Here is a 23,093-nt window from a genome sequence, read left to right as displayed (position 1 = left end):
ACTTGGACCACTATTGTCTGGCCAGCAGTGGGGTTTGACCATTAATTTTGTTAATACCCCACGACCTCAAGGTGCAAAGCGCTTTTTTGCGGCCAAGGGTAACGAACTATTTACCATTAGATTCACAGAACTGTTACGCTAACAACTAGGACACATCCGTCTCTAACGTAAGCGAAAATTCAAACACATTCACTAAGCTTGCGACAATCGATTAAAATGGTTTAGAATTTTAACGTGTATATTAATATAGTAAAAGGAAATGATGTTCTTGTTAGGGATTTGTTAATAACATAGGCACGCAAGGATAATCTGTGTATGGTAATTCTCAGATATACCTGTTTAGTTATCTGTACATGGATATTGAGGATTGTAAGACCGCCCATTGTATTAATAACAAGTCTTCCAATAAAGACCCACTTAAAGTACTAACAACAGTTTTCCTCTAAAATTAGATCCATTTACTGTACTAACAATAGCCCTACAATAAAATAAGATTATTCATTCTACTAACAGCTATCCAATCAAATAAAGCCACTCTATAAAGCATGGTCATATAGCATTTACATGGAAATGTATTTTTTTTTGTATGTATAGTGAAACACAACTATTGATGTAGTTTGTTTTTAACTGAAAGAGAGCGTAATGTCGCCAGTGTCAACTAAAAATTTGAAATTCACCTACAATTTTTGATAAAACCACTTGAACTTTTGTATTTAATCTCCTGACCTCATAGATCTTAAATATGAATAGAATTATTTTTGACATTCTTAGATTGGTCTGAATCAAGTTACTTTAAAGTTGATATTAACATATAAAAAGACGTTAAAAACAATAACTTAAAAAGTTCAGATTAATAGAATCTTAAATATGGGCCCCCATGTGAGGTGAAAGGGTTCTCAAGGCTCGATCCACGAAACTACATTAAATTTGACATTGAAATGTAAGGAATAATTTAAAAAATAAATATCAGTATCTTTATTTTCAAAATTGACATAAGGGTCATTTACGGGGGTGACTGAGGGGTTTTGGATACTTTCATGATGGACAGAATGAACTTGTTTGAAAAATTTACAAAAATATATAAATAGTCGATCAAAACCAGGGTCGTTAAAAGTTTTGCTCAGTTTTTGTTTTCGTAAAGTTTCAATGCATTTAATTAGTTAGAACAGTATTTGTACAAAAAGTAGTAGAAGACAGTTAGAAATAGTTTAAAAAAGCCGCTGATTTTGATCATATACAATAAAAGGGTCTTATTTGATCGTTCAGGCTGATTTTTCCTACAATTTCAAATGTCCATGTTTGATATTGCATCTTTGATGTCAAGTTTATTTTATTTTGAATAAAAATGTAACAATTTATTCATAAGCTATTTTGTTTTTAAAATGTAGTCCTATCCAATCTTTTAAATGAGACATATTCTAATTGATAAAAACAATTGCTCTTCGGCAGAGTTAATAGAAAAGGGCAAAATTAACATTTACTACACTAAATTTCGTTATTTTCAATTATTTATTTCGATAAACCAAACTGAGGCAATTACGTGCTTACGTATATTTCCATTTACAAAATTGTAAGACGTTGTTTTGAATTAAGCACAAAGCTACATAATGGGCTATCTGTGCTTTGCCCACCACGGGTATTCAAACCCGTTTTTTAGCGTTGCATGTCCGCAGACATAACGCTGAACCATCGGGGGGCGCTATCTGCTGAGCCCACCGAGGGGAATCGAACCCCTAAATTTAGTGTTGTAAATCCGTAGACTTACCGCTGTACTAGCGGGGGACTTTACAAGACGTATCATAGTAAACAGTTTATATTAATTGACCATACAATATTTTATGTTTTACAGGAAGTTGAGAAACAGAGAAGTTCTGTTTAAAGAACTCGTCAACAAAAGAATCTGTAGATGAAGACATTTATTACAATTTAATGTGATAGTGTTCTGAGTAAATACAAATGATAACACAGTAAACTATTATTCAATAAAATTAGTCCACTGGTAATAACTGTACTGACGTTGATTAAACATTCCTCTCCAAATGCAACAATACGATATATTAAGAGAATCTACGAATGGACGATATAAAGCACGATCACTTATGTTATATATGAACTGCAGGAGTGTTTTATTTTTTTTTTGTATGTATGGTGAAACACAACTACTGAATGTAGTCTTTTTTACTGAAAGAGAGCGTAATGTTGTCAGTCTCAACTAAAAATGATATTGTGAGTCACATTTGGAATTTCCCCCTTCTAAGTTTGATCTCTAAGATTTATGCTACAAAGTTTTAATTTTGCGTGAATTTATAAGAGTAAATTTAGTTTTTCAACAACAAGAAAAAATGACGTCGAAAACAACTTACATTACAGTTCACTTTGCGGAAGCATGTGCTACTTTTACCTTTACCTTAGGTAATGTATCATAAACGAATATATCTTCCGTCTGATACTTTTTAAAATTTCTAACGGGAAATAAAGGGTGAAAGAGCAGTAAAGACGACAGATTAACAATACATCGGAACACATAGTATGCTCCCCAAAAAAAACACTCATAAATCACTGTTTGCCAGCTTATTATCATAGTAACATAATGTGTCTCTATACTAAAGTAATACGTATGTGATTAAAAGGTTACACAACGCTTTGTAAACGCTAGCAGTATCAATAAATTTTCCTGTGTAATATCAGCCTTACCAGAACGTCCATGCTTTGAGTATACAACTGAGTCCATAATTAATTACAATACTTAAATCAAACTAATGAGCCAAGAGGTTATTTAAACACTACCCGTTTTAACTAATTGTTTTAAATGTTACACACAATTTAAAGTATTGAGTGAACCTGTTTTGTAAACAGTGATTAATATACAGAGCAAAAACATTCCTAAGCTGCTCGTGAGAAGGAACAGCAAATCGTTGTGAACGCCTGAAGTTGATTATTAGCCCTGTTGCGGTTACTTATAAGAAAGTGGTGAGCTAAGAGCAATATCACAGAAATAGAAACTAAAGAGATTCCAAATATTTAACGCGTGGCTCGACCAAATGAGGAACGAACATCTGTCACTTGACCAATGAAAGAGTGAAAAGGGAATACAGTAAAGTATATCTATATAAAATGAATCCTCAAATTTTATTAGACAGAAATGTTGGAAATCGTTTGACTGGAACTACATATCATTTTACAAATTATGACGAGATTTGAATGTAAATGTTGCCAGCATTTATTTACTTTCGCATTAATATTTCTTTTGTTGTCAACTAAAGCTGAAAACTTGTGAATTAAAATATTTATCATTGATAACACAAACGTATAGGCGATATTTGTAAAGCTATACATATATATATTAGAAATAATGACAAACACAAAAGTACTACTAAGCAGATAAGAAAACTACTAAGATACGTAATTCTTGCGTTTTACGGAAAATAACAACAGGTGGCAGCAGCAATAGTGTTCAACAATCATCTAATTTCGGTGCTGTATCGTTCTTTGATTCTAATAATGTTATACTTATGAATGTTTCTTTTATTATTCAGGTCTCATACGAATAAACAAAATATCTGCCAAGTACAAGCCAGTAAACTATTGAAACCATGGAAACGAATAACAACAACCATATGAAGCTGTAGGAAAAGTTATCATGATTTCTGTTAGAGTAACATTAACAACACCATTTGCTACAAACGATGATGGCATGCACTGATGCTTGGAAAATCTTCGGAATCGTATAAAATGCAAGTGTATACGATGCACAAATCACGCGTGATGGCATTTGGTGCTTTTATATTTCTATTTTTCTTGACAGCTTGGATGTTTATTGCGGTACAACAGAATCCCGTTGAGTATAACATGAAAACAGAGGATATGAGAGCAAAACCATACTTTCCTAGAAAACTAAAAAAAACTGAAATAAGGTATGATTTTTCTGGTGTACCACCTTTTAGTTTGCAACAGAAAGAACATGAAACTAGAACAAACGAAGATTTGATTCATCAAAATAAATTTGGAGAAATACCAATCAGCAAACAAGGAGCTAGTAACAATAATATAACAAAAAACAATATGTTGGAGAACTCAGTTCATGCAAGACTTCATAAGACAAGAAGAGAAACACAAAGTGTTGACGATTTAAAAAGTAAACACCAACAGAGTGTTAGCACGTTAGGTACACGTGATGGACCTCAGAATGAGCATGGTAAAAAATTATTTTTAATGACACAAAACTGTGCAGAAAGTGCACAAACAGAGCTCAGGTCGGACAATGATAAACGCGATAAATGGCACAATCCATTATTTAATACAGATGCCACAAAACGTATGCCCCACGAAGAAAACTTGAACGAACAAAAACGTTGGTTTGATTCTATTACAAGAATATTTAATATTTTTAATGTTCGTAGCAGTACTACAAATTCATTTTCCTCAAAAGATAAAAGCTTAGGTTTGCCAAAACTTCATTCAGGTCCAAATGCACTATCATCATTCTCTTACTCAACTCAGTTGGCAATGGAAGTACCAAAGTTTCAGATTCCTTTTAAAGCTCCTAGTCGCCAACCCAGAACTTCAGTCACAGTTGATACCATTGATGAAATGCCAATTGTTGAAGATGACATTTTCTGGTCAGAAGAAATAGAAACTGGTGTTCCAAAAGGTAAGTTTTTTCTTTCTGAACTGGTACAATATACTTACTTTTATTTAGTTCATGTGGTTGGCTTGAAGCTCCCCGGCGGACAGGTGGTTAGGATCGCGGGCTTGAATTACAAGCAACCAAACATGTTCGCCCTTTCAGCCGTGGGGGCGTTATAAATTACCACCAATCCCACTATTCGTAGTCAATTTTACTATTGTTAGTATTTTAGCGTAAAGCCACACAGTTGGCTATCTGCGTTCTGTTCACCAATAGGAATCGAACCTCGATTTTTAACAGTGTGAGTCCAGGAACTTACAGTTGACTATACTGGGGAAATTACTCGTATCTGAGCAACTAGTGGGATTCCAACGTAATTCTAATAATAGCACACCCACAGCGTCAAAGCGTATAACTTGTTTTGGGCAACAGGACGGGAAGTCTGGATCCTTAGATTCTCAGTCTAAGATCGCTAACTACTTGGGTATCATTGGCATCTAAAGATGTCGCTACCAAAGTACAGATTAAATCATGTGGTTTTGTAAATGAATCTTTTTTTTTATTTCCATGGATATCTAAAATTATAATGGAAAAAGCAACTTGCTAATTTACTATTATCTTTTGAAATTGAAACACATTATGGATTTATCATGTTAGAGAGGACTGTATTGGTTATTAATGTAGATCACAATGTTATATCCATAAAGATACAAGACGAGCGTAGTTCAGTAGTTAACGTACCAGACAATTATGAATCTGTGTGTCTGTCGTTTGCCTCTTTGTTTCCTGTTATGCCAAAGCAAACGTGTTCACTGCTGTGGGTGTGTGTCACAAGGGTGGCGTTCAAACCCCACAATTAAAGATGCAGTACAGAAATAAAATTTATCATTCACTATGATCTTCAAATTGTCTACGAATATCTAGACATTAATAATACAAATGAAAGTGAAAAAAAATCAACAAAAACGAAATTTATTGAAAGTGATTAGCAGTAATCTAGCCAGAATTTAGGGGCATGGGATTTAATTAACGAATTGCTGTTTTTATTAATAGCTATGTATAATTAGCTCTGCTGTGGTGATTTATTAAAAGTTAACTTTATCCTACTTGAATCACTAGCTTATCCGGCATTTCAACCCGAATATTTGTGAATAATAAATTTATCTTAAGAGTAATGTACCCCTCTGGTACAGCGGTAAGACTACGAATTTACAAGGCTAAAATCAGAGGTTCGTTTCCCTTTGGTGGACTCAGCAGATAGCTCGATATGGCTTTGCTATAAGAAAAACAAATTAAGTTTGTTGGTTTTTTGAATTTTGGACAAAGCTACTCGAGGGCTATCTGTGCTAGCCGTCCCTAATTTTGCAGTGTGAGACTAGAGGGAAGGCAGCTAGTCATCACCACCCACCGCCAACTCTTGGGCTACTCTTTTACCAACGAAAAGTGTGATTGACCGTCACATTATAACGCCCCCACGGCTGAAAGGGCGAGAATGTTTGGCGCGACGGGGATGCGAACCCGCGAATTACGAGTCGCACGCCTTAACGCGCTTGGCCATGCCGGGCCAACAAATTAAGAGTAACAATTACAAAATAAAAGATCGACACAATAATAAATAACATTTGTCATGATGATGTTAACTGTAAGTTATATTAAATACTTTTATTCATTATTGTATTATAATAGGTTGTGTTTTAGTAATTCTTACAGTACATCGTGCTTTAAAAAGAATTATAATAAATACTTCTGATTTCAATTATTACTCCTATGGGTTAGTAATAATGTCTTTATTTTTGAAATAGTTTTAGTTTGAATGAAGAAGTTGGAACAGTAGATTTCGACTCGTAATCTGAAAATCGCGGGTTCGAATCCCCGTCGCACCAAATATGCTCGCCCTTTCAGCCGTGGGGGCGTTATAATGTTACGGTCAATCCCATGATTCATTGGTAAAAGACTGGCCCAAGAGTTAGCGGTGGGTGATGATGACTGGCTGCTTTCCCCCTAGTCTTACACTGCTAAATTAGGGACAGCTAGCGCAGATAGCTCTCGTGTAGCTTTGCGCGAAATTCAAAAACAAACAAACAAACAATAGATTTCGCGATACATTTTTCATACGTTCCTTTTATTCGTTGTTCTCTTGCATGGATAAAAAAAATAGCTATTCACACAAGTCATGCAATATTTTTCTGAATTTCTAATCTATATTCATGAATTCGTGGAAATAGATAAACTTTAATATACACAAAAGAAAACTACTTAATTAATATTTGTCGTGGTAAACGTATTAAAAATTAATACTGATAACAAAAGAGATGCCTATCAAAAATAGGTTACATTCTATTAATGAAGTACATTCCTAGTTCAAAATGTCTAACTGCTAATAACCAACTACTCTCTCTGGTTAGTTAAAAGTAGGTCTACACACTTGCAACGCTAAAATCTGGGGTTCAGTTACCCGTAGTCGATAGAGCGTAAAGTGCCCAATGCATAGTCGTCCACTTAAAAACAGGTAAGAACCGATAATAAAGGATTAGTTGCTTCGCATGGTTTAGCGGTTAGAGCCCTCAACTCGTAATCTGCAGGTTCGAACTTTATCATAGAAAATGTTCGCCCAATTCAGCTGTGGGGTTTATTATGACGTGACAATCAACCCAAATATTCGATTATAGCACCCAAGAGTTGGCGGTGGATGGTATTGATTAGTTGCCTTCCTCAGATTAGAGACTTTCTCTTCTATGTTAGGGAAGACTAGCTCATAGAGTCCTTGAGTAGTTTGCGCGAAATTCAACAAATAAATGTGTTAGATTCTCAGCCAGAAAAGGTTTACCTGCTTTTTTTAGTTGATAAATTTATAATAAATTTGTTGTCTGGTTTGGAATTAAGCACAAAGATACACAATAGGCTGTATGTGCTACGCCAACAATGGGTATCAAAACCTGGTTTTTTGCAATGTGAGTCCGCGAACATAATGCTGTGCCACTGGAGGACAAATTTTTAAATAGCAATGATAGACTTTTTTTTTGGCTCAAATACATATCATAGTGTGTGTATGGAAGCAAAAATTAAAGGTCGTATACCCTCTAGGCTAAAATTATTTAGTATCTTACCATTCATTTGTGGAGTTATTTGATACAATGTTTTCTAATGTATATACAAGACAAACGATCCTGAATCCTTTAAACAGATATTTCATACATTCTACTATGTTGTAATTTAAAATTGTGGTAAATCGTGTAAGAAGAGTATTTATTTGATATTAAAAACTATACTAAATTTGAAGGATCTGTATTCACGAAATTAACTGCTATTGTTGTTTATAAGCAAGAAAATTTAAGTTTCACGAAATGATATTTTACACAGTTGTATGATATGATGGAATAACATAGCAATAACTTAAGAAGTGATTAGTTAGGATGATTTTTAGGTGGCTAACAATCCACATGTACTCTCTCCTAATGGGCTCAGAAAAAAAGCTTAAGGGCTTATAACGCTAAATTTCGTAAATTAATCTCTGTAATAAACACAATGCAAATAATTGATCATGCAGATTTTCGCTTCAGTAAGCAAAATCAAAATGTTTATGTAATTTTTAGAAACTATGTATATATGTATATATATGCCATACTGAAATGACACTCGCGTAATAAAAGGCTAAAATCTCAGTTTTTCTGCTCATAAACTATTGAAAATTGTTAAGCATAAGTTTAATTACTTATCGGATGTTATTCAGGTGTTACAGACAATGAAGTGTGGACTTTTATTCACCGAATACGAAACTTAGAGGTTGTGAAAGTAGAGCCCCCGACATGGAATCGTTGCGGGAGACCGAAAAACCAGTATGTCACTTTCCAAGATGGATCCCGTGTCTGCGCTCGGTACAGAGCACCTCATGAATATTTGGTTCAAGGTAATGTGTCAAAGTATCTAACGTTTACTCACAGGATGATAAACTAAACTTAATGAGAAGCAAGCTGAGCTCTTAAAACTGTAAAAGCAATCAGTAATATATTTCTCAGCATTGTAAAGTTTCCTTTCATTCTTATGTTTGTGCTTTTCTAACAAATTGTTATCAGACTTGGTTCGATGGTGACACTTTTTTTATGTAAAAGTTTCTGAGGTAACTGTAAAATGCTATCAGTCAAATGTATAAAGTTAGTACGGCCGAAAACTGCACGCATTTATTGAATTTTTTTTTCACGATTTCATGGTTGGTTTCTAGCTTTGTTCAATTTTTTATTTGGTTTAACATTGTTAAGCCATAAAGAATTTATGTGCGTTTTTGTGATCTCTTCTTTTGTTTTGAATTTCGCGCAAAGCTACTCGAGGGCTATCTGCGCTAGCCGCCCCTAGTTTAGCAGTGTAGGGAAGGCAGCTAGTCGTCACCACCCACCGCCAACTCTTGGGCTACTCTTTTACCAACGAATAGTGGGATTGACCATGACATTATAACGCCCCCACGGCCGAAAGGACGAGCATGTTTGGTGCGACCGGGATTTGAACCCGTGACTTTCGGATTACAAGTCGAACGCCTTAACACACTTGGCCATACCGGGCCTTTCGTGATCTAAGAATAACTTAAAAGCCTGCATAAACGCTGTTCCCAAGGTTCGCTTTAAATTTCGTTGTTTTTGTAAAAATGCATGTTCTTTTTCTTATTTTTCTCCAATCTATTCTATTCCAACATCTTTCACATTTTTTTCACAGTGTATTTTACTTCAACATCTTTCACATTTTAAGGGTTTTTAATTTATTCTATTATAAAAACTATCAGATTTTAAGGGTTTTTAATTTATTTTATTATAACAACTATCAGATTTTAAAGGTCTTCAATCTGTTTTACTTTAACAACTTTCATATTTTAAGGCTTTTCAATGTATTTTACTTTAACAACTTTCAGATTTCAAGGGCTTTCAATCTATTTTATTTTAACAACTTTTAGATTTCAAGGAGTTTTAATCTATTTTACTTTAACAACTTTTATATTTTAATGGTTTTCAATGTATTTTACTTTAACAACTTTGAAAGTTTGAGAGTTTTGCTTTAAGTCTCAATGTTCTTCGCATGCTGTAAATTTATAAATGCTCATGGTATTACCATTAATTGGTCATAACTACCTTGGTTTGATTTCGTTGTTTAACTCCTGAACGTAACTACACGCAATGTAATCACCCACTTTTGTTGTCTAATGTTCATACGTTCATCAATATCCCTTTTCTTTAAAATAAAGATGAGGAAGAATGAGAATGACAACTGTTTCGAGCTTCCAAATTACCCCCTATTACCTGAAAAACAAAAGACAATAAAACATTGCTTATCACTAAACTTGTCGTTCGTTTAGTATGAAAATGGCCCCAAAATATCAAGATGTTAGGAAAATTAGCTTTCAGAAACAGTAATTCAACCAAGATACCATTAACGCTACAAACAACTTAGAAAGGAAAGATAAGTATGACAATGGATATTAATTAAATAATCAACTGAAAGCCGAATAATTATATGATAACTTGGAAGGAGGATATTTGTTTATTATATATATGTAATAAAACTCCAAATCTTCTTTGACACAAAATACACGAGTCTACCCTGTATTAGAGCTCTGAATTTCAAAGCTGACCAGCCGGGATCGAATTTGTGAGATACCATAAAGTGCTCTCCGTATGCTAATAATGTATGGGTGTGTTATAAGCGTTAGAGTCAATCCATTAACGTGGATTTCTGCTGACTGGATGCCTTCAAAATTAGTGACGACGGCAGATAGTTTTACCACAAATACGACGTATTAAAACGAATATTCGATTATTACGTTTTTTATGTGCATGACAGGATGTTAAAGCTCATTTGACATTTGAAAAAAATGTTTTGAATTAATTAAGTTACTTCATTAATCTTTCTTTTTTATTTTTAAACAGAATTTTACCCTGAATAATACATTTCACATAATATAAAAATTAAAAAATATATATCTTTCAGGGGAGCTTTTGTCCTTCTATTTATCTCGGCTTCTCGGCATACATAACGTTCCGGCGGTGACACTTTCAGCCCCAGATGTCGGGCAACAGTGGAAAAACTTGAATGTTTCCAAGATCCTTTTACGATCAGGATGGACATTAAACTCAACTATCGCTCTCATCCAGTGGATTGATTATTTAGAACGGTAAGATTGGATTTGAAAAGAGAAAACCGTTTTATTGTTTGTTTTGCATACTTTTTTGTTACAGTTAATTCGATCTAATGATTATTTTGGTTTTTGAGAAAAATTTTGTTTAGAATTAAGCACAAAGCTACACAGTTGACTATCTGTGTTATGCCAACAACGCGTTTTCAAACCCGATTTCTAGGGGTGTGAATCCTTGGACATACTGCTGTGCCACTGGGGTGCTTTTCAGAAAATAAGTGAACATACAATAAGATTTAGATTTTGTAATCTTTTCGCTTTACTCTTCACAAGCCCTCCAGTGGCTCAGCGGTATGTCTGCGGACTTACAACGCTAAAAACCGGGTTTCGATACCCGTGGTGGGGACAGCACAGATAGCCTATTGTGTAGCTTTGTGCTTAATTCAAAACAACAACTACTCTTCACAAAAGAAATATTTCAGGTCAAGCGTGTTATATTATCAAACTATATGTTTTTGATTTCATAAACTAGGAAATATATCAATTAATTGAGTATGTTTTAATTACAAATATCAATTAGTCAAGATAAACTGTTTGGTTCTGAGTGCTTTAAACGTTCAGCGTTTTTGTTCTTGCTTTTTCTTGTGTAAGAAAGCTTCCATGATGTAGATGACATTAAAAATAGGTGCAACGTTCACAATAATATAAACAACATTATTATAACAATAGTGATGTAGGTAATTCAGGAACTGTATAATTACAATTTTTACTTTTGATTATAATTAAAGTTTGAAATTTTGCCGGGATTTAGATGGATTCTAATAGGAATATTTCTACAAATACTAAAACAGTTAAATAAGACAATTTTGAGGTAGTTAATGTGATATGTGTTGTTTTCACCCAGCAGTTCTCTGGCATGGGAGTAGTGCAGATAGCATTGTAGATTTGAATTAAAAACAACACAATAAAAAAGAACAGCTTGCTTCGACTAACATACGTTCGAAGTAAGTTCATACATAATTTGTATTCCAACGAAAGAACATTTATTTTCGGATGTAGTTTTGATTTTTAGCAAAAGATCCATCATAAGCACGTAGAATTATCATAAACACAAAAAAGTTTGGAAAAGTTTGAACTTCCAATCAAGTACAATTATGTTTTAGTTTTGTATCTTGAATCAGTGGTGCTCAACTATCGATGCAAAGATATACCCAAAGTAAACTTAAATAACTAAAGAGAGATAAATCATTAATTTTTCCTGAACAGATTTGGTCAGACCTTGAAGAGAAAGATTTTGAAAATCACTGCCTTAAATCAAAAGGCGAGTGTTTTTTACGTTAAACGTCTTATATATTTGTATTTAAAATTCAAACGGCTAAGAAATTTCGTATCACAATTTTTTACATACGAAACATCGTATGTGCTTTGTTTAGGTTTTACTTATAAACATACCGACACAACTAAAGCGACACGTAACGTTCCATTCTCATTCATAAACATAGTTGGTTACTGGTGTATCTTAACATTTCTTACTGTTTTAGTAGTCGCCATAAGAAATATTTTTTATTATATGTAAATTCCATTAATTTAAACTTTCGTATATAATTTAACTTAGTTAGATAAGTATAGCACGAAAAGTGCAGAAAACATAGTATTTTCTCATTTAACTTTATTAAACTAATTAAAGCTCCAGGAAGATCAGTTTCATTCATTCTTCGATTAAAACAAACATATTCATGTACATTGTAGGGAGAGAATGCCGGAAATTCTTATTCGTGCTTTAGAAAATCGGGAAGTGATATCCTGGAAGTCTCCAGAACTTAGGAAACTACGAAAGACACAACTCGTAGAACTAGCTCAGTGGAGCGACCTTATCATCTTTGATTATGTTACAGGAAATTACGACAGGTAAAGCAAAAGTAATGTTAGTGAGCATTGTTGTTACATTCAACATCATGAAGACTATGCATCAGAATATTAACCTGACTTAATCTTCTGTAAAACTGAATTTTATCTAGTATGATAAAAATCGAAGTTCGATACCTATAGTTATATGCCTAGATACAAAAAACAAGTCTTCTAATATAACATTTTTGCATATACATAACTAAATTTTCTTTAGTATGGTCCTAGACTCGCAGTTTGCGGATCAAGGGTTTGAATCCTGTCACTGAGCATGCTCATCCTTTCAGTTGATGGGGCTTTACAATGGTACGGTAAATCCCACTATTCGCTTAGACTAACCCACGAGCTGGTGGTGAGTGGTGTTGACTAGCTGTCTTCCTTCTATTTTATCATTTCTTAATTAGGGACGGCTAACGCTGATAGCCCTTGGGTAACTCTACGCAAAATTCAATAAATAAGTTAAACCCAAATTCTTTTTACCAAAAAAAAACTGATTTTTTGTTTCTGTAAGATTGTTTGTACAGTCGAAAACTAAATATGAAAAATGTAATACGATCATATTATTCTTATTCTAACCTAGTCATCGTTTTTAATTTGACTCATCTTTCAAAACGAGAATATATTAGCATTAAGAAAATGTTAAATGATTTAAGGATGAGGACCTTATTTTAAGCCATATATATTAAAAATCATTAAGGTTTCTTGATTTTGCTTCTTGTATGGAACTTGTTGAAATGTTCCTATGTTGGACAGTGGGAAGTTTTCGGATTTACGAGGTAAATTCCCCTCAATAGACCCAGAAGATAGCCTGAAGTGGCTTTGCTATAAGCAAAACACTCGAGTACACTTATTTAAATTGCTGGAGTGATTTCTGTGTTTTCAGCATGATTATCTTCAAGATGAAAACGAGGATTATAAATAATGCGTTCTACTTGTGGAGTAGAAAAGAAATGGCTTTACTGGGTACTTCATGTCCTTTCGAAAAGTTGTGTAACTTTCATTGAAACTGATACGTTTTGAAGATAGGCGAGGGTGTTTTTACACTGTTTAAAAATGTTTATATATGTTGCAATCGCACCCTACGCACACCCCTGCTTACTCACGCACATGATTTGATTTTACCTTTCAACTGTTCCGAGCTGTGGGTACGTTATAAGAGTGTCAGTCAATCTCGCTATTCTATATAGAGTATCTGCTTTAAGTTATCAACCGATTGTCTTCTCTCTGGCCCGCAGTTCAAAATTCAAATGATTGTTTAGCCAACTGTGTGCGTAAGATACCGTTAAGCTGGACATACAAATTTCTTTAACATTTTCACATTTTATTTGATCGTCTCTCAGCTTATGATGCTATGGTTCTCAGGCGATAACACCAGGGCATAAATTCCGTTTTCATGGGTGTATGATATATCTTCTTTTAAATAAATAGTTTCTTTTGAAGCACCAAAATTTAGATACAAGTAATAGCAAGTACTGTTAAAATGTTTCATTTTTTCAGAAATTTCCAGAAAAAGGAGTAATTTTAGAGTGCTTCTCTTTTCGTTTATGAAGAAGCCCCGGGTGAATTTTTGGGTGCGTTCTTTAATATTATTGGAGACTTGGGTTGATTTGGCAGATTTCACATGGAAAAGTTTGTAATAAAACGTGTCTTAAATATACATATTGAAAGTTCTCAATCGCTTATCTTCTAAACCAAATTTAGTTGAAATTTCAAGTGATAAACACAAATTTCAAAATCTTCTTCAAAAGTCAATAGTATACTTTGGGATATTCGAGAGAGAAAACAAAGCTTTATCGTTAAGAAAAACTGCCAAGTAATGTATTTAAATTTTACTTTTACATCTTACTTATTTAAATCAACAAGTTGACATTTAATAGAACTTAGTTCTTTAACTCGTACCTTTATATACTCTGCTAGAGATACGATTAGATATAGACATTTGGATTTTTCTTCAAGTCCCAAAATTTCTTATTTTTTGTCTAAATATTTTTATTAGTGAAGTAGAAATTTGCAAGAAAATAAAACACAAAACTTATGGTACTGAAAGTTTTGAAATGCACATAAGTTAAACGTTCAGATGATAGATCATATACAGCTTTCCTAATGTTGAACTACTGACCAAAAGGAAGGTAGTCAGTTAGCAGCACCAACCAGTAGAATACTAAAATTGTCGAACAAGTGCTAATCGAACCTTAGACCTTCTAATACGTAGTTCAGCACGCTATCAGAGCCCTAAACTTTGTCTTAAAATAGATTCAGTTTATTTTCCCAGCTTTTTATGGGTTTTGTAGTGAATTCAGTTAGAAACATCGCCTGGGTATCGTTATATAAGTATTACATTTTATCGTCTTTGTAAAGTGATTTTATTTAATTTTGCTGAAAATTTCAAACTGCATTTTATCTAAACAACAACTTGACATTGTGGTGTAATCTCAAATTTTATAATGTACACGTTAATAAATCTCAAAATTTAAATTTTCGCCACTACAGTTGTGTTTTAATGATTTGTTTAATGATTTAATTTGTTATGAACGACTTAATTATTAGTAAGTCAAACATGTGAGAACTATTGTAGAGAAAGGATCAGTAATGTAACTTACATATTTAAAATATAATATATCGATAAAAAATACAGAGATTAATTCTGTTATTTTACAGGGTAGCAAGCATGCAAGATGCAGCCGATCGAGAAAGGAAACCTTCAATCTTACGAGAAACCATACACAATCTCGTGAAGTCTCGGAAAACTAGCGCCATCTGGTTAATCGACAATGAAAGTGGATTATTGGATAGTTATTCTTTGTTATATGGCGGCGCTAACGGAATTAACGAGGAGTCTCGTTTTATTTCGTTTCATAAAGATATGTTAAGTACAATGTGTATTTTTCGTAAATCAACAACCAATCACTTGTTTTGGCTTTATCGCCAACAGCTTCCCTACAGTATATTGTTAGAGTTTATCAAGAAATTCGAGCCGCTGTTTGTGAGGTTGCCAAGTGTATATCTAAACAAAGAATTTTATCGACATTTTCATGAACGTCTCCGAGAGGTGTTTTCTTACATTAAAAACTGTAAGCTTCGTTTTAGAACGTGATGTTTTTAATTGATTGTAAATATAATATTTATTTCATGCACTCTTTTGTAGATAAACATATAAAATGCTTTTATTAAGATAAGCAATAGTCGTAGGTGCTAATTTTTGTTATCTAATAAAATGTTTTAAGTATCTTATACGTGTTTTTCCTAAGCTATAATTTAGTATTTGAAAAAGGCATTCCACGCAAAAGGAACTACAGGGAAACAGTCATTATGGGGTGTGACCGGGCATGGCCAGGTGGTTAGGGCGCTCAATCTAACGGTCACGGATTCGAATCCCCCTCGCCTTTTTAGCTGTAGGAGCGTTACAATGTGAGAACAATCATATTATTCGTTGGTAAAAGAGTTGCACAAGAGTTGGTGGTGGGTGGTGATGACTAGCTGCTTTTCCTCTAGTCTTATATTGCTAAATTAGGGAAAGCTAGCGCAAATAGCCCTTGTGTAGTTTTGCGCGAACTTAAAAACACAAATAAACAAAAACAGCTATTTGGTGTACAGTTATTAGTAAGTTTGGTTTTTAAGTACAAGCTTATACAATGAGTTACCTGCGATATGCGAACCGAAAGGATCTAACCTTTAATTTCAGCATTATAAATCATCGGACTTACTGCTGAGCAACAGTTATTTTATACAGACTGTATTGTATCAAAAAGATCTTGGTAAAGGTTAAACTGTAGTTTTAAGAAAGGTGGTTTAATCATTTTAACTTGAGTTATTCGTCATTAAAGCTGACAAATAAATTCATTTTAGACAGGCCTGGTGGCTGTGGCAGTTGGCTCTTAATATGCGGGTAGTGGGATAGGAACCCGTTGACGAACATGTGTGCCTTTTTAGTCTTATAATCTAATATAACATACGGTCAGTTCTACTATTCGTTGGTAAAGAGTAGCACAAGAGTTGGCGGTGGGTGTTGCTTACTAGTTGCCTTCTCGCTAGTCTATCGCATTAGGGAAGGCTAGCGCAGATAGAACTTAAGTCTCTTTGCGTGAAAATTCAACAAGCAAATCGTTTAGACAACTTTGCCAGATTCGAGATTTTAATTTATATAAATTATATAAATTTCTTTTCGTTGAGTGTATAATTATAATTTGAGCGCTAATTATAATTAGTTTTGACAACATTAAAGAAGGGACTTGTACCTTGTGGTTGAAACAGTTTAGAGAACTCCAGCACAAAAGCTAAAAACGTCGTTGCTCGCAGCTTACAACCAAAATGTACTTCATATGTTTTTATGCTAGTTTCATACTGGAAACTCAATAAAGGAGTTAAAGAGGAAAAGTTTAAAAATAATTAGTTTTCCCTCTGTATTTAACGGGTTTTACTGTGTGAATATGTGAGTATATTTTCTTTTGATATTTGTTCATTCAAGAATATTAAGTTCTTTGTAGTGTTTCAGAAGTAGTTATATGTATTCTTTTTTCTTTATTACAAGCCAGACAGCTTTGAGAAAACCGGTTGTGTCACTTTTCGTGGTAATTATGTACCGATAAAACTTGTACTAAAACACCATACATTACACGACGTAGTACTTTGTGTACAACCATTTATTAAATTAATAAATACATCTAGACTACATGATACAGAATTTACATCATAGCATGCAGAATACAAAGTTCTACATGCGGTGCGCATGCCTACGTAGCCTTAAGTACTTAGAGGCTAGGATACCAAAAGTGCACAAACTAACTAGACATTTAATAATCTTCATGGGAACTATTTTATAGCATCTCAAGATGTTGATAGAGACAAACTTTGTCAACAAACCATTACGACATTTAAAAGTCTATCAAGTGCGATTTAAAAAAAAACCCAGTGAAAAACACTTTACTAAATTATCAAAAATTGATAAGACGACCATGAAGTAAAACAATAAGAATATAATGATTTTTGTCAGTTGTTTTAAACATTAAAATATGAAATGGAACAGTCTGAATTTCGAGTTCTTTTTTTACCAAACAAATCGCATGGTAAAATGGTGAATTTTTTAATGTTAACAAATCAAATAAGGTTCACTGCATTTTAATTATTTTAAACGTACGATTTTAGATAGTGTAATAAGCTACGTTATTTAAACGGCGACCATATCAATTGACGCTGCTACCTATAATATTTCTGCTGTTTAAGGGTTAATATTTATTTGTAAATATACGATGGCAAGAATGTAATCCCACGCCATGAAATAATATACCCAAGAAGGATTTCATCGTTTTTCACATATATCTAATGAATGATACTATTTTAACAGCAAGTATTTTAATCACACTCTATGATATGAGCAGTGTAGTACTTTGTTTCACATTTAAAATCAACCAAACTATAGAGTTAGGCTTTCGTTGTATAATCCTACTTCTTTTGTACGTAAAACTACCAGGATAACAACATTTATTCTCAGATAATAATAAGATGACTTGAGATACCTTACTATTGTTATCATTATTGTAAATGATGCCATAGATATAAATAGTAAGTTCCAACTTATGTATTTTTGTCAAACAATATATATATATATACGTGTTTTCTGCGTGGTTACATAAATAAGCCTAGTTTTCATCTATTTGGACTCACATTTATTCTGCAATATTTTCATTACAAACATGAAATCTATATATATTACTTGGGAGCTTGGTATACAGGTTAAAATCGTTAGAATAACAAGATATCTTTTCAGGGAGGATCTTGATTTTAGCTTAGTAGCAATGATTATTTTCATATGTAGTTGTCTTAAAGTATCGAGTAGGGATCATGCTTTTTAATTCTGCTATCAAAAGTCACTTACTTCATACTCTTAGAAAACAGACCTACCTTTGTCAAGATTTAAATAGATTTTTCATAAATGGTTTAGATTTAATTCAGAAGTGCTACTCAACCTGCTTACATTCAAAGTTCAAGTAATACTACAATAAGTAGTTCATTATATATGAGGAATGTTCAGAAACTATAGAGATTTTGTTTCCAATATGAAACAAGAGTGGCTAAGTAATGATAGTATTAATAAGTCAATATCTGTTCGTTGTTAGAAAATGTTCTCCACATAATCCACCTACTCGTCGTGTAGAGACTGCATTTGAGTACTTCAGATTGATTGACAATATTTACCATTCTCGCCTAGCTTCCTCCTACTTTCATCTTTTCTGGTCATTAACAATATTTCACATCTTCATCTAGCATCCTCTTACTTTCACCTTTTCTGGTCCTCTCAATGACGGCTTGTGTAGACTAACATTTGTTATGCTGCTGTAGCTGTTTAAGCTGTGAATGAAATCTAACAAACTGGTAAAGGGAAGAAGCTCAAAAACCAAAGAAGGAAATGTCCATTTTATCATAATCATTGGCATGCGTACGCTTGTTGGTCGTGATCTGATATGGTTGATTTACAATGAGTAAAATTCCACTTGTTTCTGAATATTCTCGAGAAATAAAAATGTCATTTTTCAAAATAAAAACAGTAAATTACTGGACTAACCAGTGGCGAGTCTTTGATAAAAAATATTTGTTTTCTTACTAGAAGGAACAATTCCTAATGTCGTGCTGGTACTTTTTTTCAGATAAAGTAGTTTAAAACATAACAACATAAAAAACAAGCCTCAAGATTTTCGTTATTCGAATACCAGTTACCATTTGAAGTGGTGTTTTTCAAGTTTAAATGTAGGCACTTTTATCAAATCTCTGGCTTACTAACACAGATTTTCTTTGAATCCAAAAACTTATAATAAAATAAAAGATTTGTCGCTAAATACCAAGATGGCATTGCAGTAGTTAGACTGCAATACCAAAACGTTTAGCTTCCTATCAACAGAAAGAGAGCACAGGAAAAAACCATTCCCAAAATCTGAAAAAGAAAAAGTTTAATATGTAAACAAAACAAAATTCAAAACCGTTGTTTTCATAAATTTGTTTCATGCGAAATGACAGATAATTTCTTTTAATGTTCTAACCATCTAGGTCAAGGAAGAAAAATTGCTCTCAGAATACATTATCTTTTGTTAGAAATTAAAAACACTCATTTTCTTTAGCATTGACATTAATTACAAAAAATTTCCAGAAAATGAACACATAAAAGTAAAGATAGTTTAACGATTAATATGTTCTAAAGATAATGAAAACTTTCAAATTTTTTGTCTATATTCCACCGAATACCATAGAGTTATTTTGCCAAAGATTTTTGTAAATTTTCTTTTAAAGTTATTTGTCAATTTTAAGATTGAAAATAGGGAAGTTGGAATATAATGTAACTATATTAAATTTTCTAGTAAAAAGTTATTGCTAAGAAGTTCTAATCTTAAGAAAAAACCAGCAACAAAAGCCTAGAGGAATTAGAAATTAAGTATTTTCTATAAATAAAACAAAAAAGTAAAAATTAATTTACATAAACAAGAAGCATCTAATAATTTTATAAAAGTACAACTTAAGTTGAAAGTGACTTTCCTGATATTTTACTGAAATCAGGAATTGCTTACCAAAACACAGGAAATTCCTATACCTATGCCACCAACAATAATAGCATGCCTCTTCACAAATTCCTTTAATTCTTCATAGCATCCCTACAAAAGAGACATACAGGTAATGCTGTTAAGGGTATAAACTAAAAACAAAACATTAAAACTGAACCATGCAACATAACTGTTTGTTCCATAAAAGACTGAAAATAGAACTGCATATTTAGCATCATTGAAGTAGTATTCAGTAAACAAAGGGATGTTAGTTGTTGGATGTTAGACACGGCGCGGAATAAAGTCTTTTTTTTTTCTTACAGCAAAGTCTCATTGGGTTATCTGCTGAGCCCACCGAGGGGAATCGAACTCCTGATTTTAGCGTTGTAAATCCATAGACTTACTGCTGCACTAGAGGGGGGCGCGAAGTAGAAGACAAAATATGAACACAGTTTTCGCTCAAAACTCGTGAGAGCATTCCTTCATATACAGTCTAACCTTCAGTGATGTATAAACTTGTTTTGAGGTTAACAAATACATATGTTTCTATAAAATAAAGTTTCTAATACCCCAAATTATCTCTGTTTTCAATAATTGTCTGCTATTGTTGTTGGAAAAGCTAAGAAAATGTATGAACATTTTTAAACTGAAACGTAAAAAGTTACTTCTTACATATCTATAAATATTTCAAATAGATCTATGTATTGTGTAATATTTAAAAAAAGAGTTTTCATAAGCAAAATGAAAATTTAATTACCCTTAAGTTTTGTAAACATCTCAAATTAATTAAACTCGAAATAGATCTAAGTACTGTGTAACATTAAAAAAATTCATAAACAAAGTGACAGTTCAATTACCCTTAAGTTTTATAAACATCTAAAGTAATTTGCAGACTATTTTATCATTTTTATTAAATAATTTGAACAGTTAAATCGTTCATTGTGGGTAATTTGTTATAATACAATTAATGAATAAAATTAAAAGATGTTACAGAACGAAACAAAACTTTAATTTTCACTCTTTCTTCCTACTCCTTGAGTGTAAATATCTTAATATAAAGTTAAAAGGTGTTGTGTCGCCATTAATGTAGAATTTTCTTTCATAAGTTATTTCTCTGAATTTCTTTCTTTCAGGTAAAGTCATAAAAGCAACATAATACAAGTTATTTAAAAATTTAATCAAATATAACTAATTCCACATTTTGATATTTAACCTAAATTTATGACTCGTAGCGATAGTGTTAACAGTTTTTAAATCTGTTTACAAGTTTCACTAAAAACCTGTTGAGGAGTAAATTTATATTATTTACATGTGAACTAATTTAGTAAATATTTCATTTTATTATAACAAAAAACGTTTGAGCGAAACTACAGTATATATATATATATATATATTTCCTCGCTGCCCACGAGGTGTTTCACTCTGTATTATAATATATTACTTCTTCAGGGTGGTTGTAATAGTGGTTGAAACGCAAGTTATTCTGTCAGGTTGACTGAATGACAACTATTGTAGACGGCCGTCATCGATGTTTGGGCACGTAAAGGTTATAATTGAATAAGTAACTACACTATCAATCAAGGATGTCTCCAGTTACATTTTTCCCTCTTACACAACGGATTCGAATTTTTCAATAATGCAATAAATTACTGTCAAGACAATGTTAATTTCACTGTTTACTATTTTTGACTAATGTGTATTTGTCCGTTTGTAGTTTTGTTCGTTTTTAAACTGTTACTTTATCAAAACATTATGAAAAAATACTAGGCAGACTAAGAGAAAATGTTTGTACAAAAATATTTAATGTAGTAATAAGTTCACGTTAGTCACACCTCTGATAGTTCTTCACCAAGCCAATATGGATCACATTTCCTCGAATCAACAATATACTTTGTCTTCCTTAGCTACAATATTTTTACAGAGTATTATTATTATTTCAATTACAATACGTTTGTCACACTTCGGCAGGAAACGTATTTAAAATAATAAAATTGGTTGTAGTGTAGAATCAAAGACCTCCAGTGGCACAGCGGCAAGTCTGTGCACTTAAACACTAAAAACCAGATAGGGATGATCGCCTGTTAATACAAGTAATTAAACCTGTACAAATTGGCTTGGTTCATAGACGAAAGTATGTAATCTAAGGATTACGGGACACTACACCAGGACCTCGGTCCTTATTCCTGATTTTGTCAAATCTTCTTCACTCCAGTTAATCATTGCGGAGGAGAGGGACCGTAAACGTCCGTTGTAGACTAAGACTAATTTTTATTTGTCTGTTTGTTTGTTTTAGAATTTCGCACAAAACTACTCGAGGGCTATCTGTGCTAGCCGTCCCTAATTTAGCAGTGTAAGACTAGAGGGAAGGCAGCTAGTCATCACCACCCACCGCCAACTCTTGGGCTACTCTTTTACCAACGAATAGTGGGATTGACCGTCACATTATACACCCCCACGGCTGGGAGGGCGAGCATGTTCAGCGCGACGCGGGCGCGAACCCGCGACCCTCGGAATTTTATTTGTATTTCTTTGCTATACATGCTCAGTCTATTCTTTGCATAACATTTCACTGGACATCAGTGTACCAATAAAACACCATAACAAGGTTGTAGTTATTTAACATGTAAGTATTATCGTGTTCGTAAATTTTTTTAACAGTTTAATGAGTGAAAATCCAGAGAATATCATTAAGAGTCTCTTAGCCAAACCTAACAATGGCCTTACTTTTATCCACGTAGTATCTTTCGATGGGTTCCTCTGACATTGAGAAATCAGCGCTTTTGACTTACAACAGCTAGATGGGACTTGAGGACCTGTCATCTTGAAGTTGTGGTTCATGTCCATCCAAATCTTGTACGGTTGGTGTGAAGTATCTTCACCAGATAACATTCCGCAGCACTCAAACTTAGAAATAACACTC

The 23,093-nt window shown here is 33.1% G+C and overlaps 2 protein-coding genes across 12 annotated transcripts in view; one reads left to right on the top strand and one right to left on the bottom strand.

Annotated features, from left to right (window-relative positions):
* The window catches only part of LOC143235012 (uncharacterized), a 68,240-nt gene extending 47,492 nt beyond the window's left edge, over positions 1 to 20,748 (top strand). For both annotated transcript variants that reach the window (XM_076472716.1, XM_076472715.1), the window contains exons 2-7: positions 3,537 to 4,651; positions 8,358 to 8,534; positions 10,598 to 10,781; positions 12,492 to 12,650; positions 15,306 to 15,718; positions 20,497 to 20,748. In XM_076472716.1, the coding sequence (XP_076328831.1) occupies positions 3,703 to 4,651; positions 8,358 to 8,534; positions 10,598 to 10,781; positions 12,492 to 12,650; positions 15,306 to 15,718; positions 20,497 to 20,522 (1,908 nt within the window). In that variant the 5' untranslated portion in view covers positions 3,537 to 3,702 and the 3' untranslated portion in view covers positions 20,523 to 20,748. The remainder of the gene's footprint in view (positions 1 to 3,536; positions 4,652 to 8,357; positions 8,535 to 10,597; positions 10,782 to 12,491; positions 12,651 to 15,305; positions 15,719 to 20,496) is intronic.
* The window catches only part of LOC143235013 (CD151 antigen-like), a 65,112-nt gene continuing 59,288 nt past the window's right edge, over positions 17,270 to 23,093 (bottom strand). For all 10 annotated transcript variants that reach the window (XM_076472726.1, XM_076472720.1, XM_076472719.1 and 7 more), the window contains 3 exons: positions 22,898 to 23,077; positions 20,201 to 20,284; positions 17,270 to 19,572 (listed from right to left, as the gene is read on the bottom strand). In XM_076472726.1, coding sequence (XP_076328841.1) covers positions 19,522 to 19,572; positions 20,201 to 20,284; positions 22,898 to 23,077 — 315 coding nt within the window. In that variant the 3' untranslated portion in view covers positions 17,270 to 19,521. The remainder of the gene's footprint in view (positions 19,573 to 20,200; positions 20,285 to 22,897; positions 23,078 to 23,093) is intronic.

The sequence above is a fragment of the Tachypleus tridentatus genome, chromosome 12 (assembly GCF_004210375.1).
Source record: "Tachypleus tridentatus isolate NWPU-2018 chromosome 12, ASM421037v1, whole genome shotgun sequence".
Taxonomy (NCBI): Eukaryota; Metazoa; Arthropoda; class Merostomata; order Xiphosura; family Limulidae; genus Tachypleus; species Tachypleus tridentatus.
This window is presented reverse-complemented; position numbering and strand designations above follow the sequence as displayed.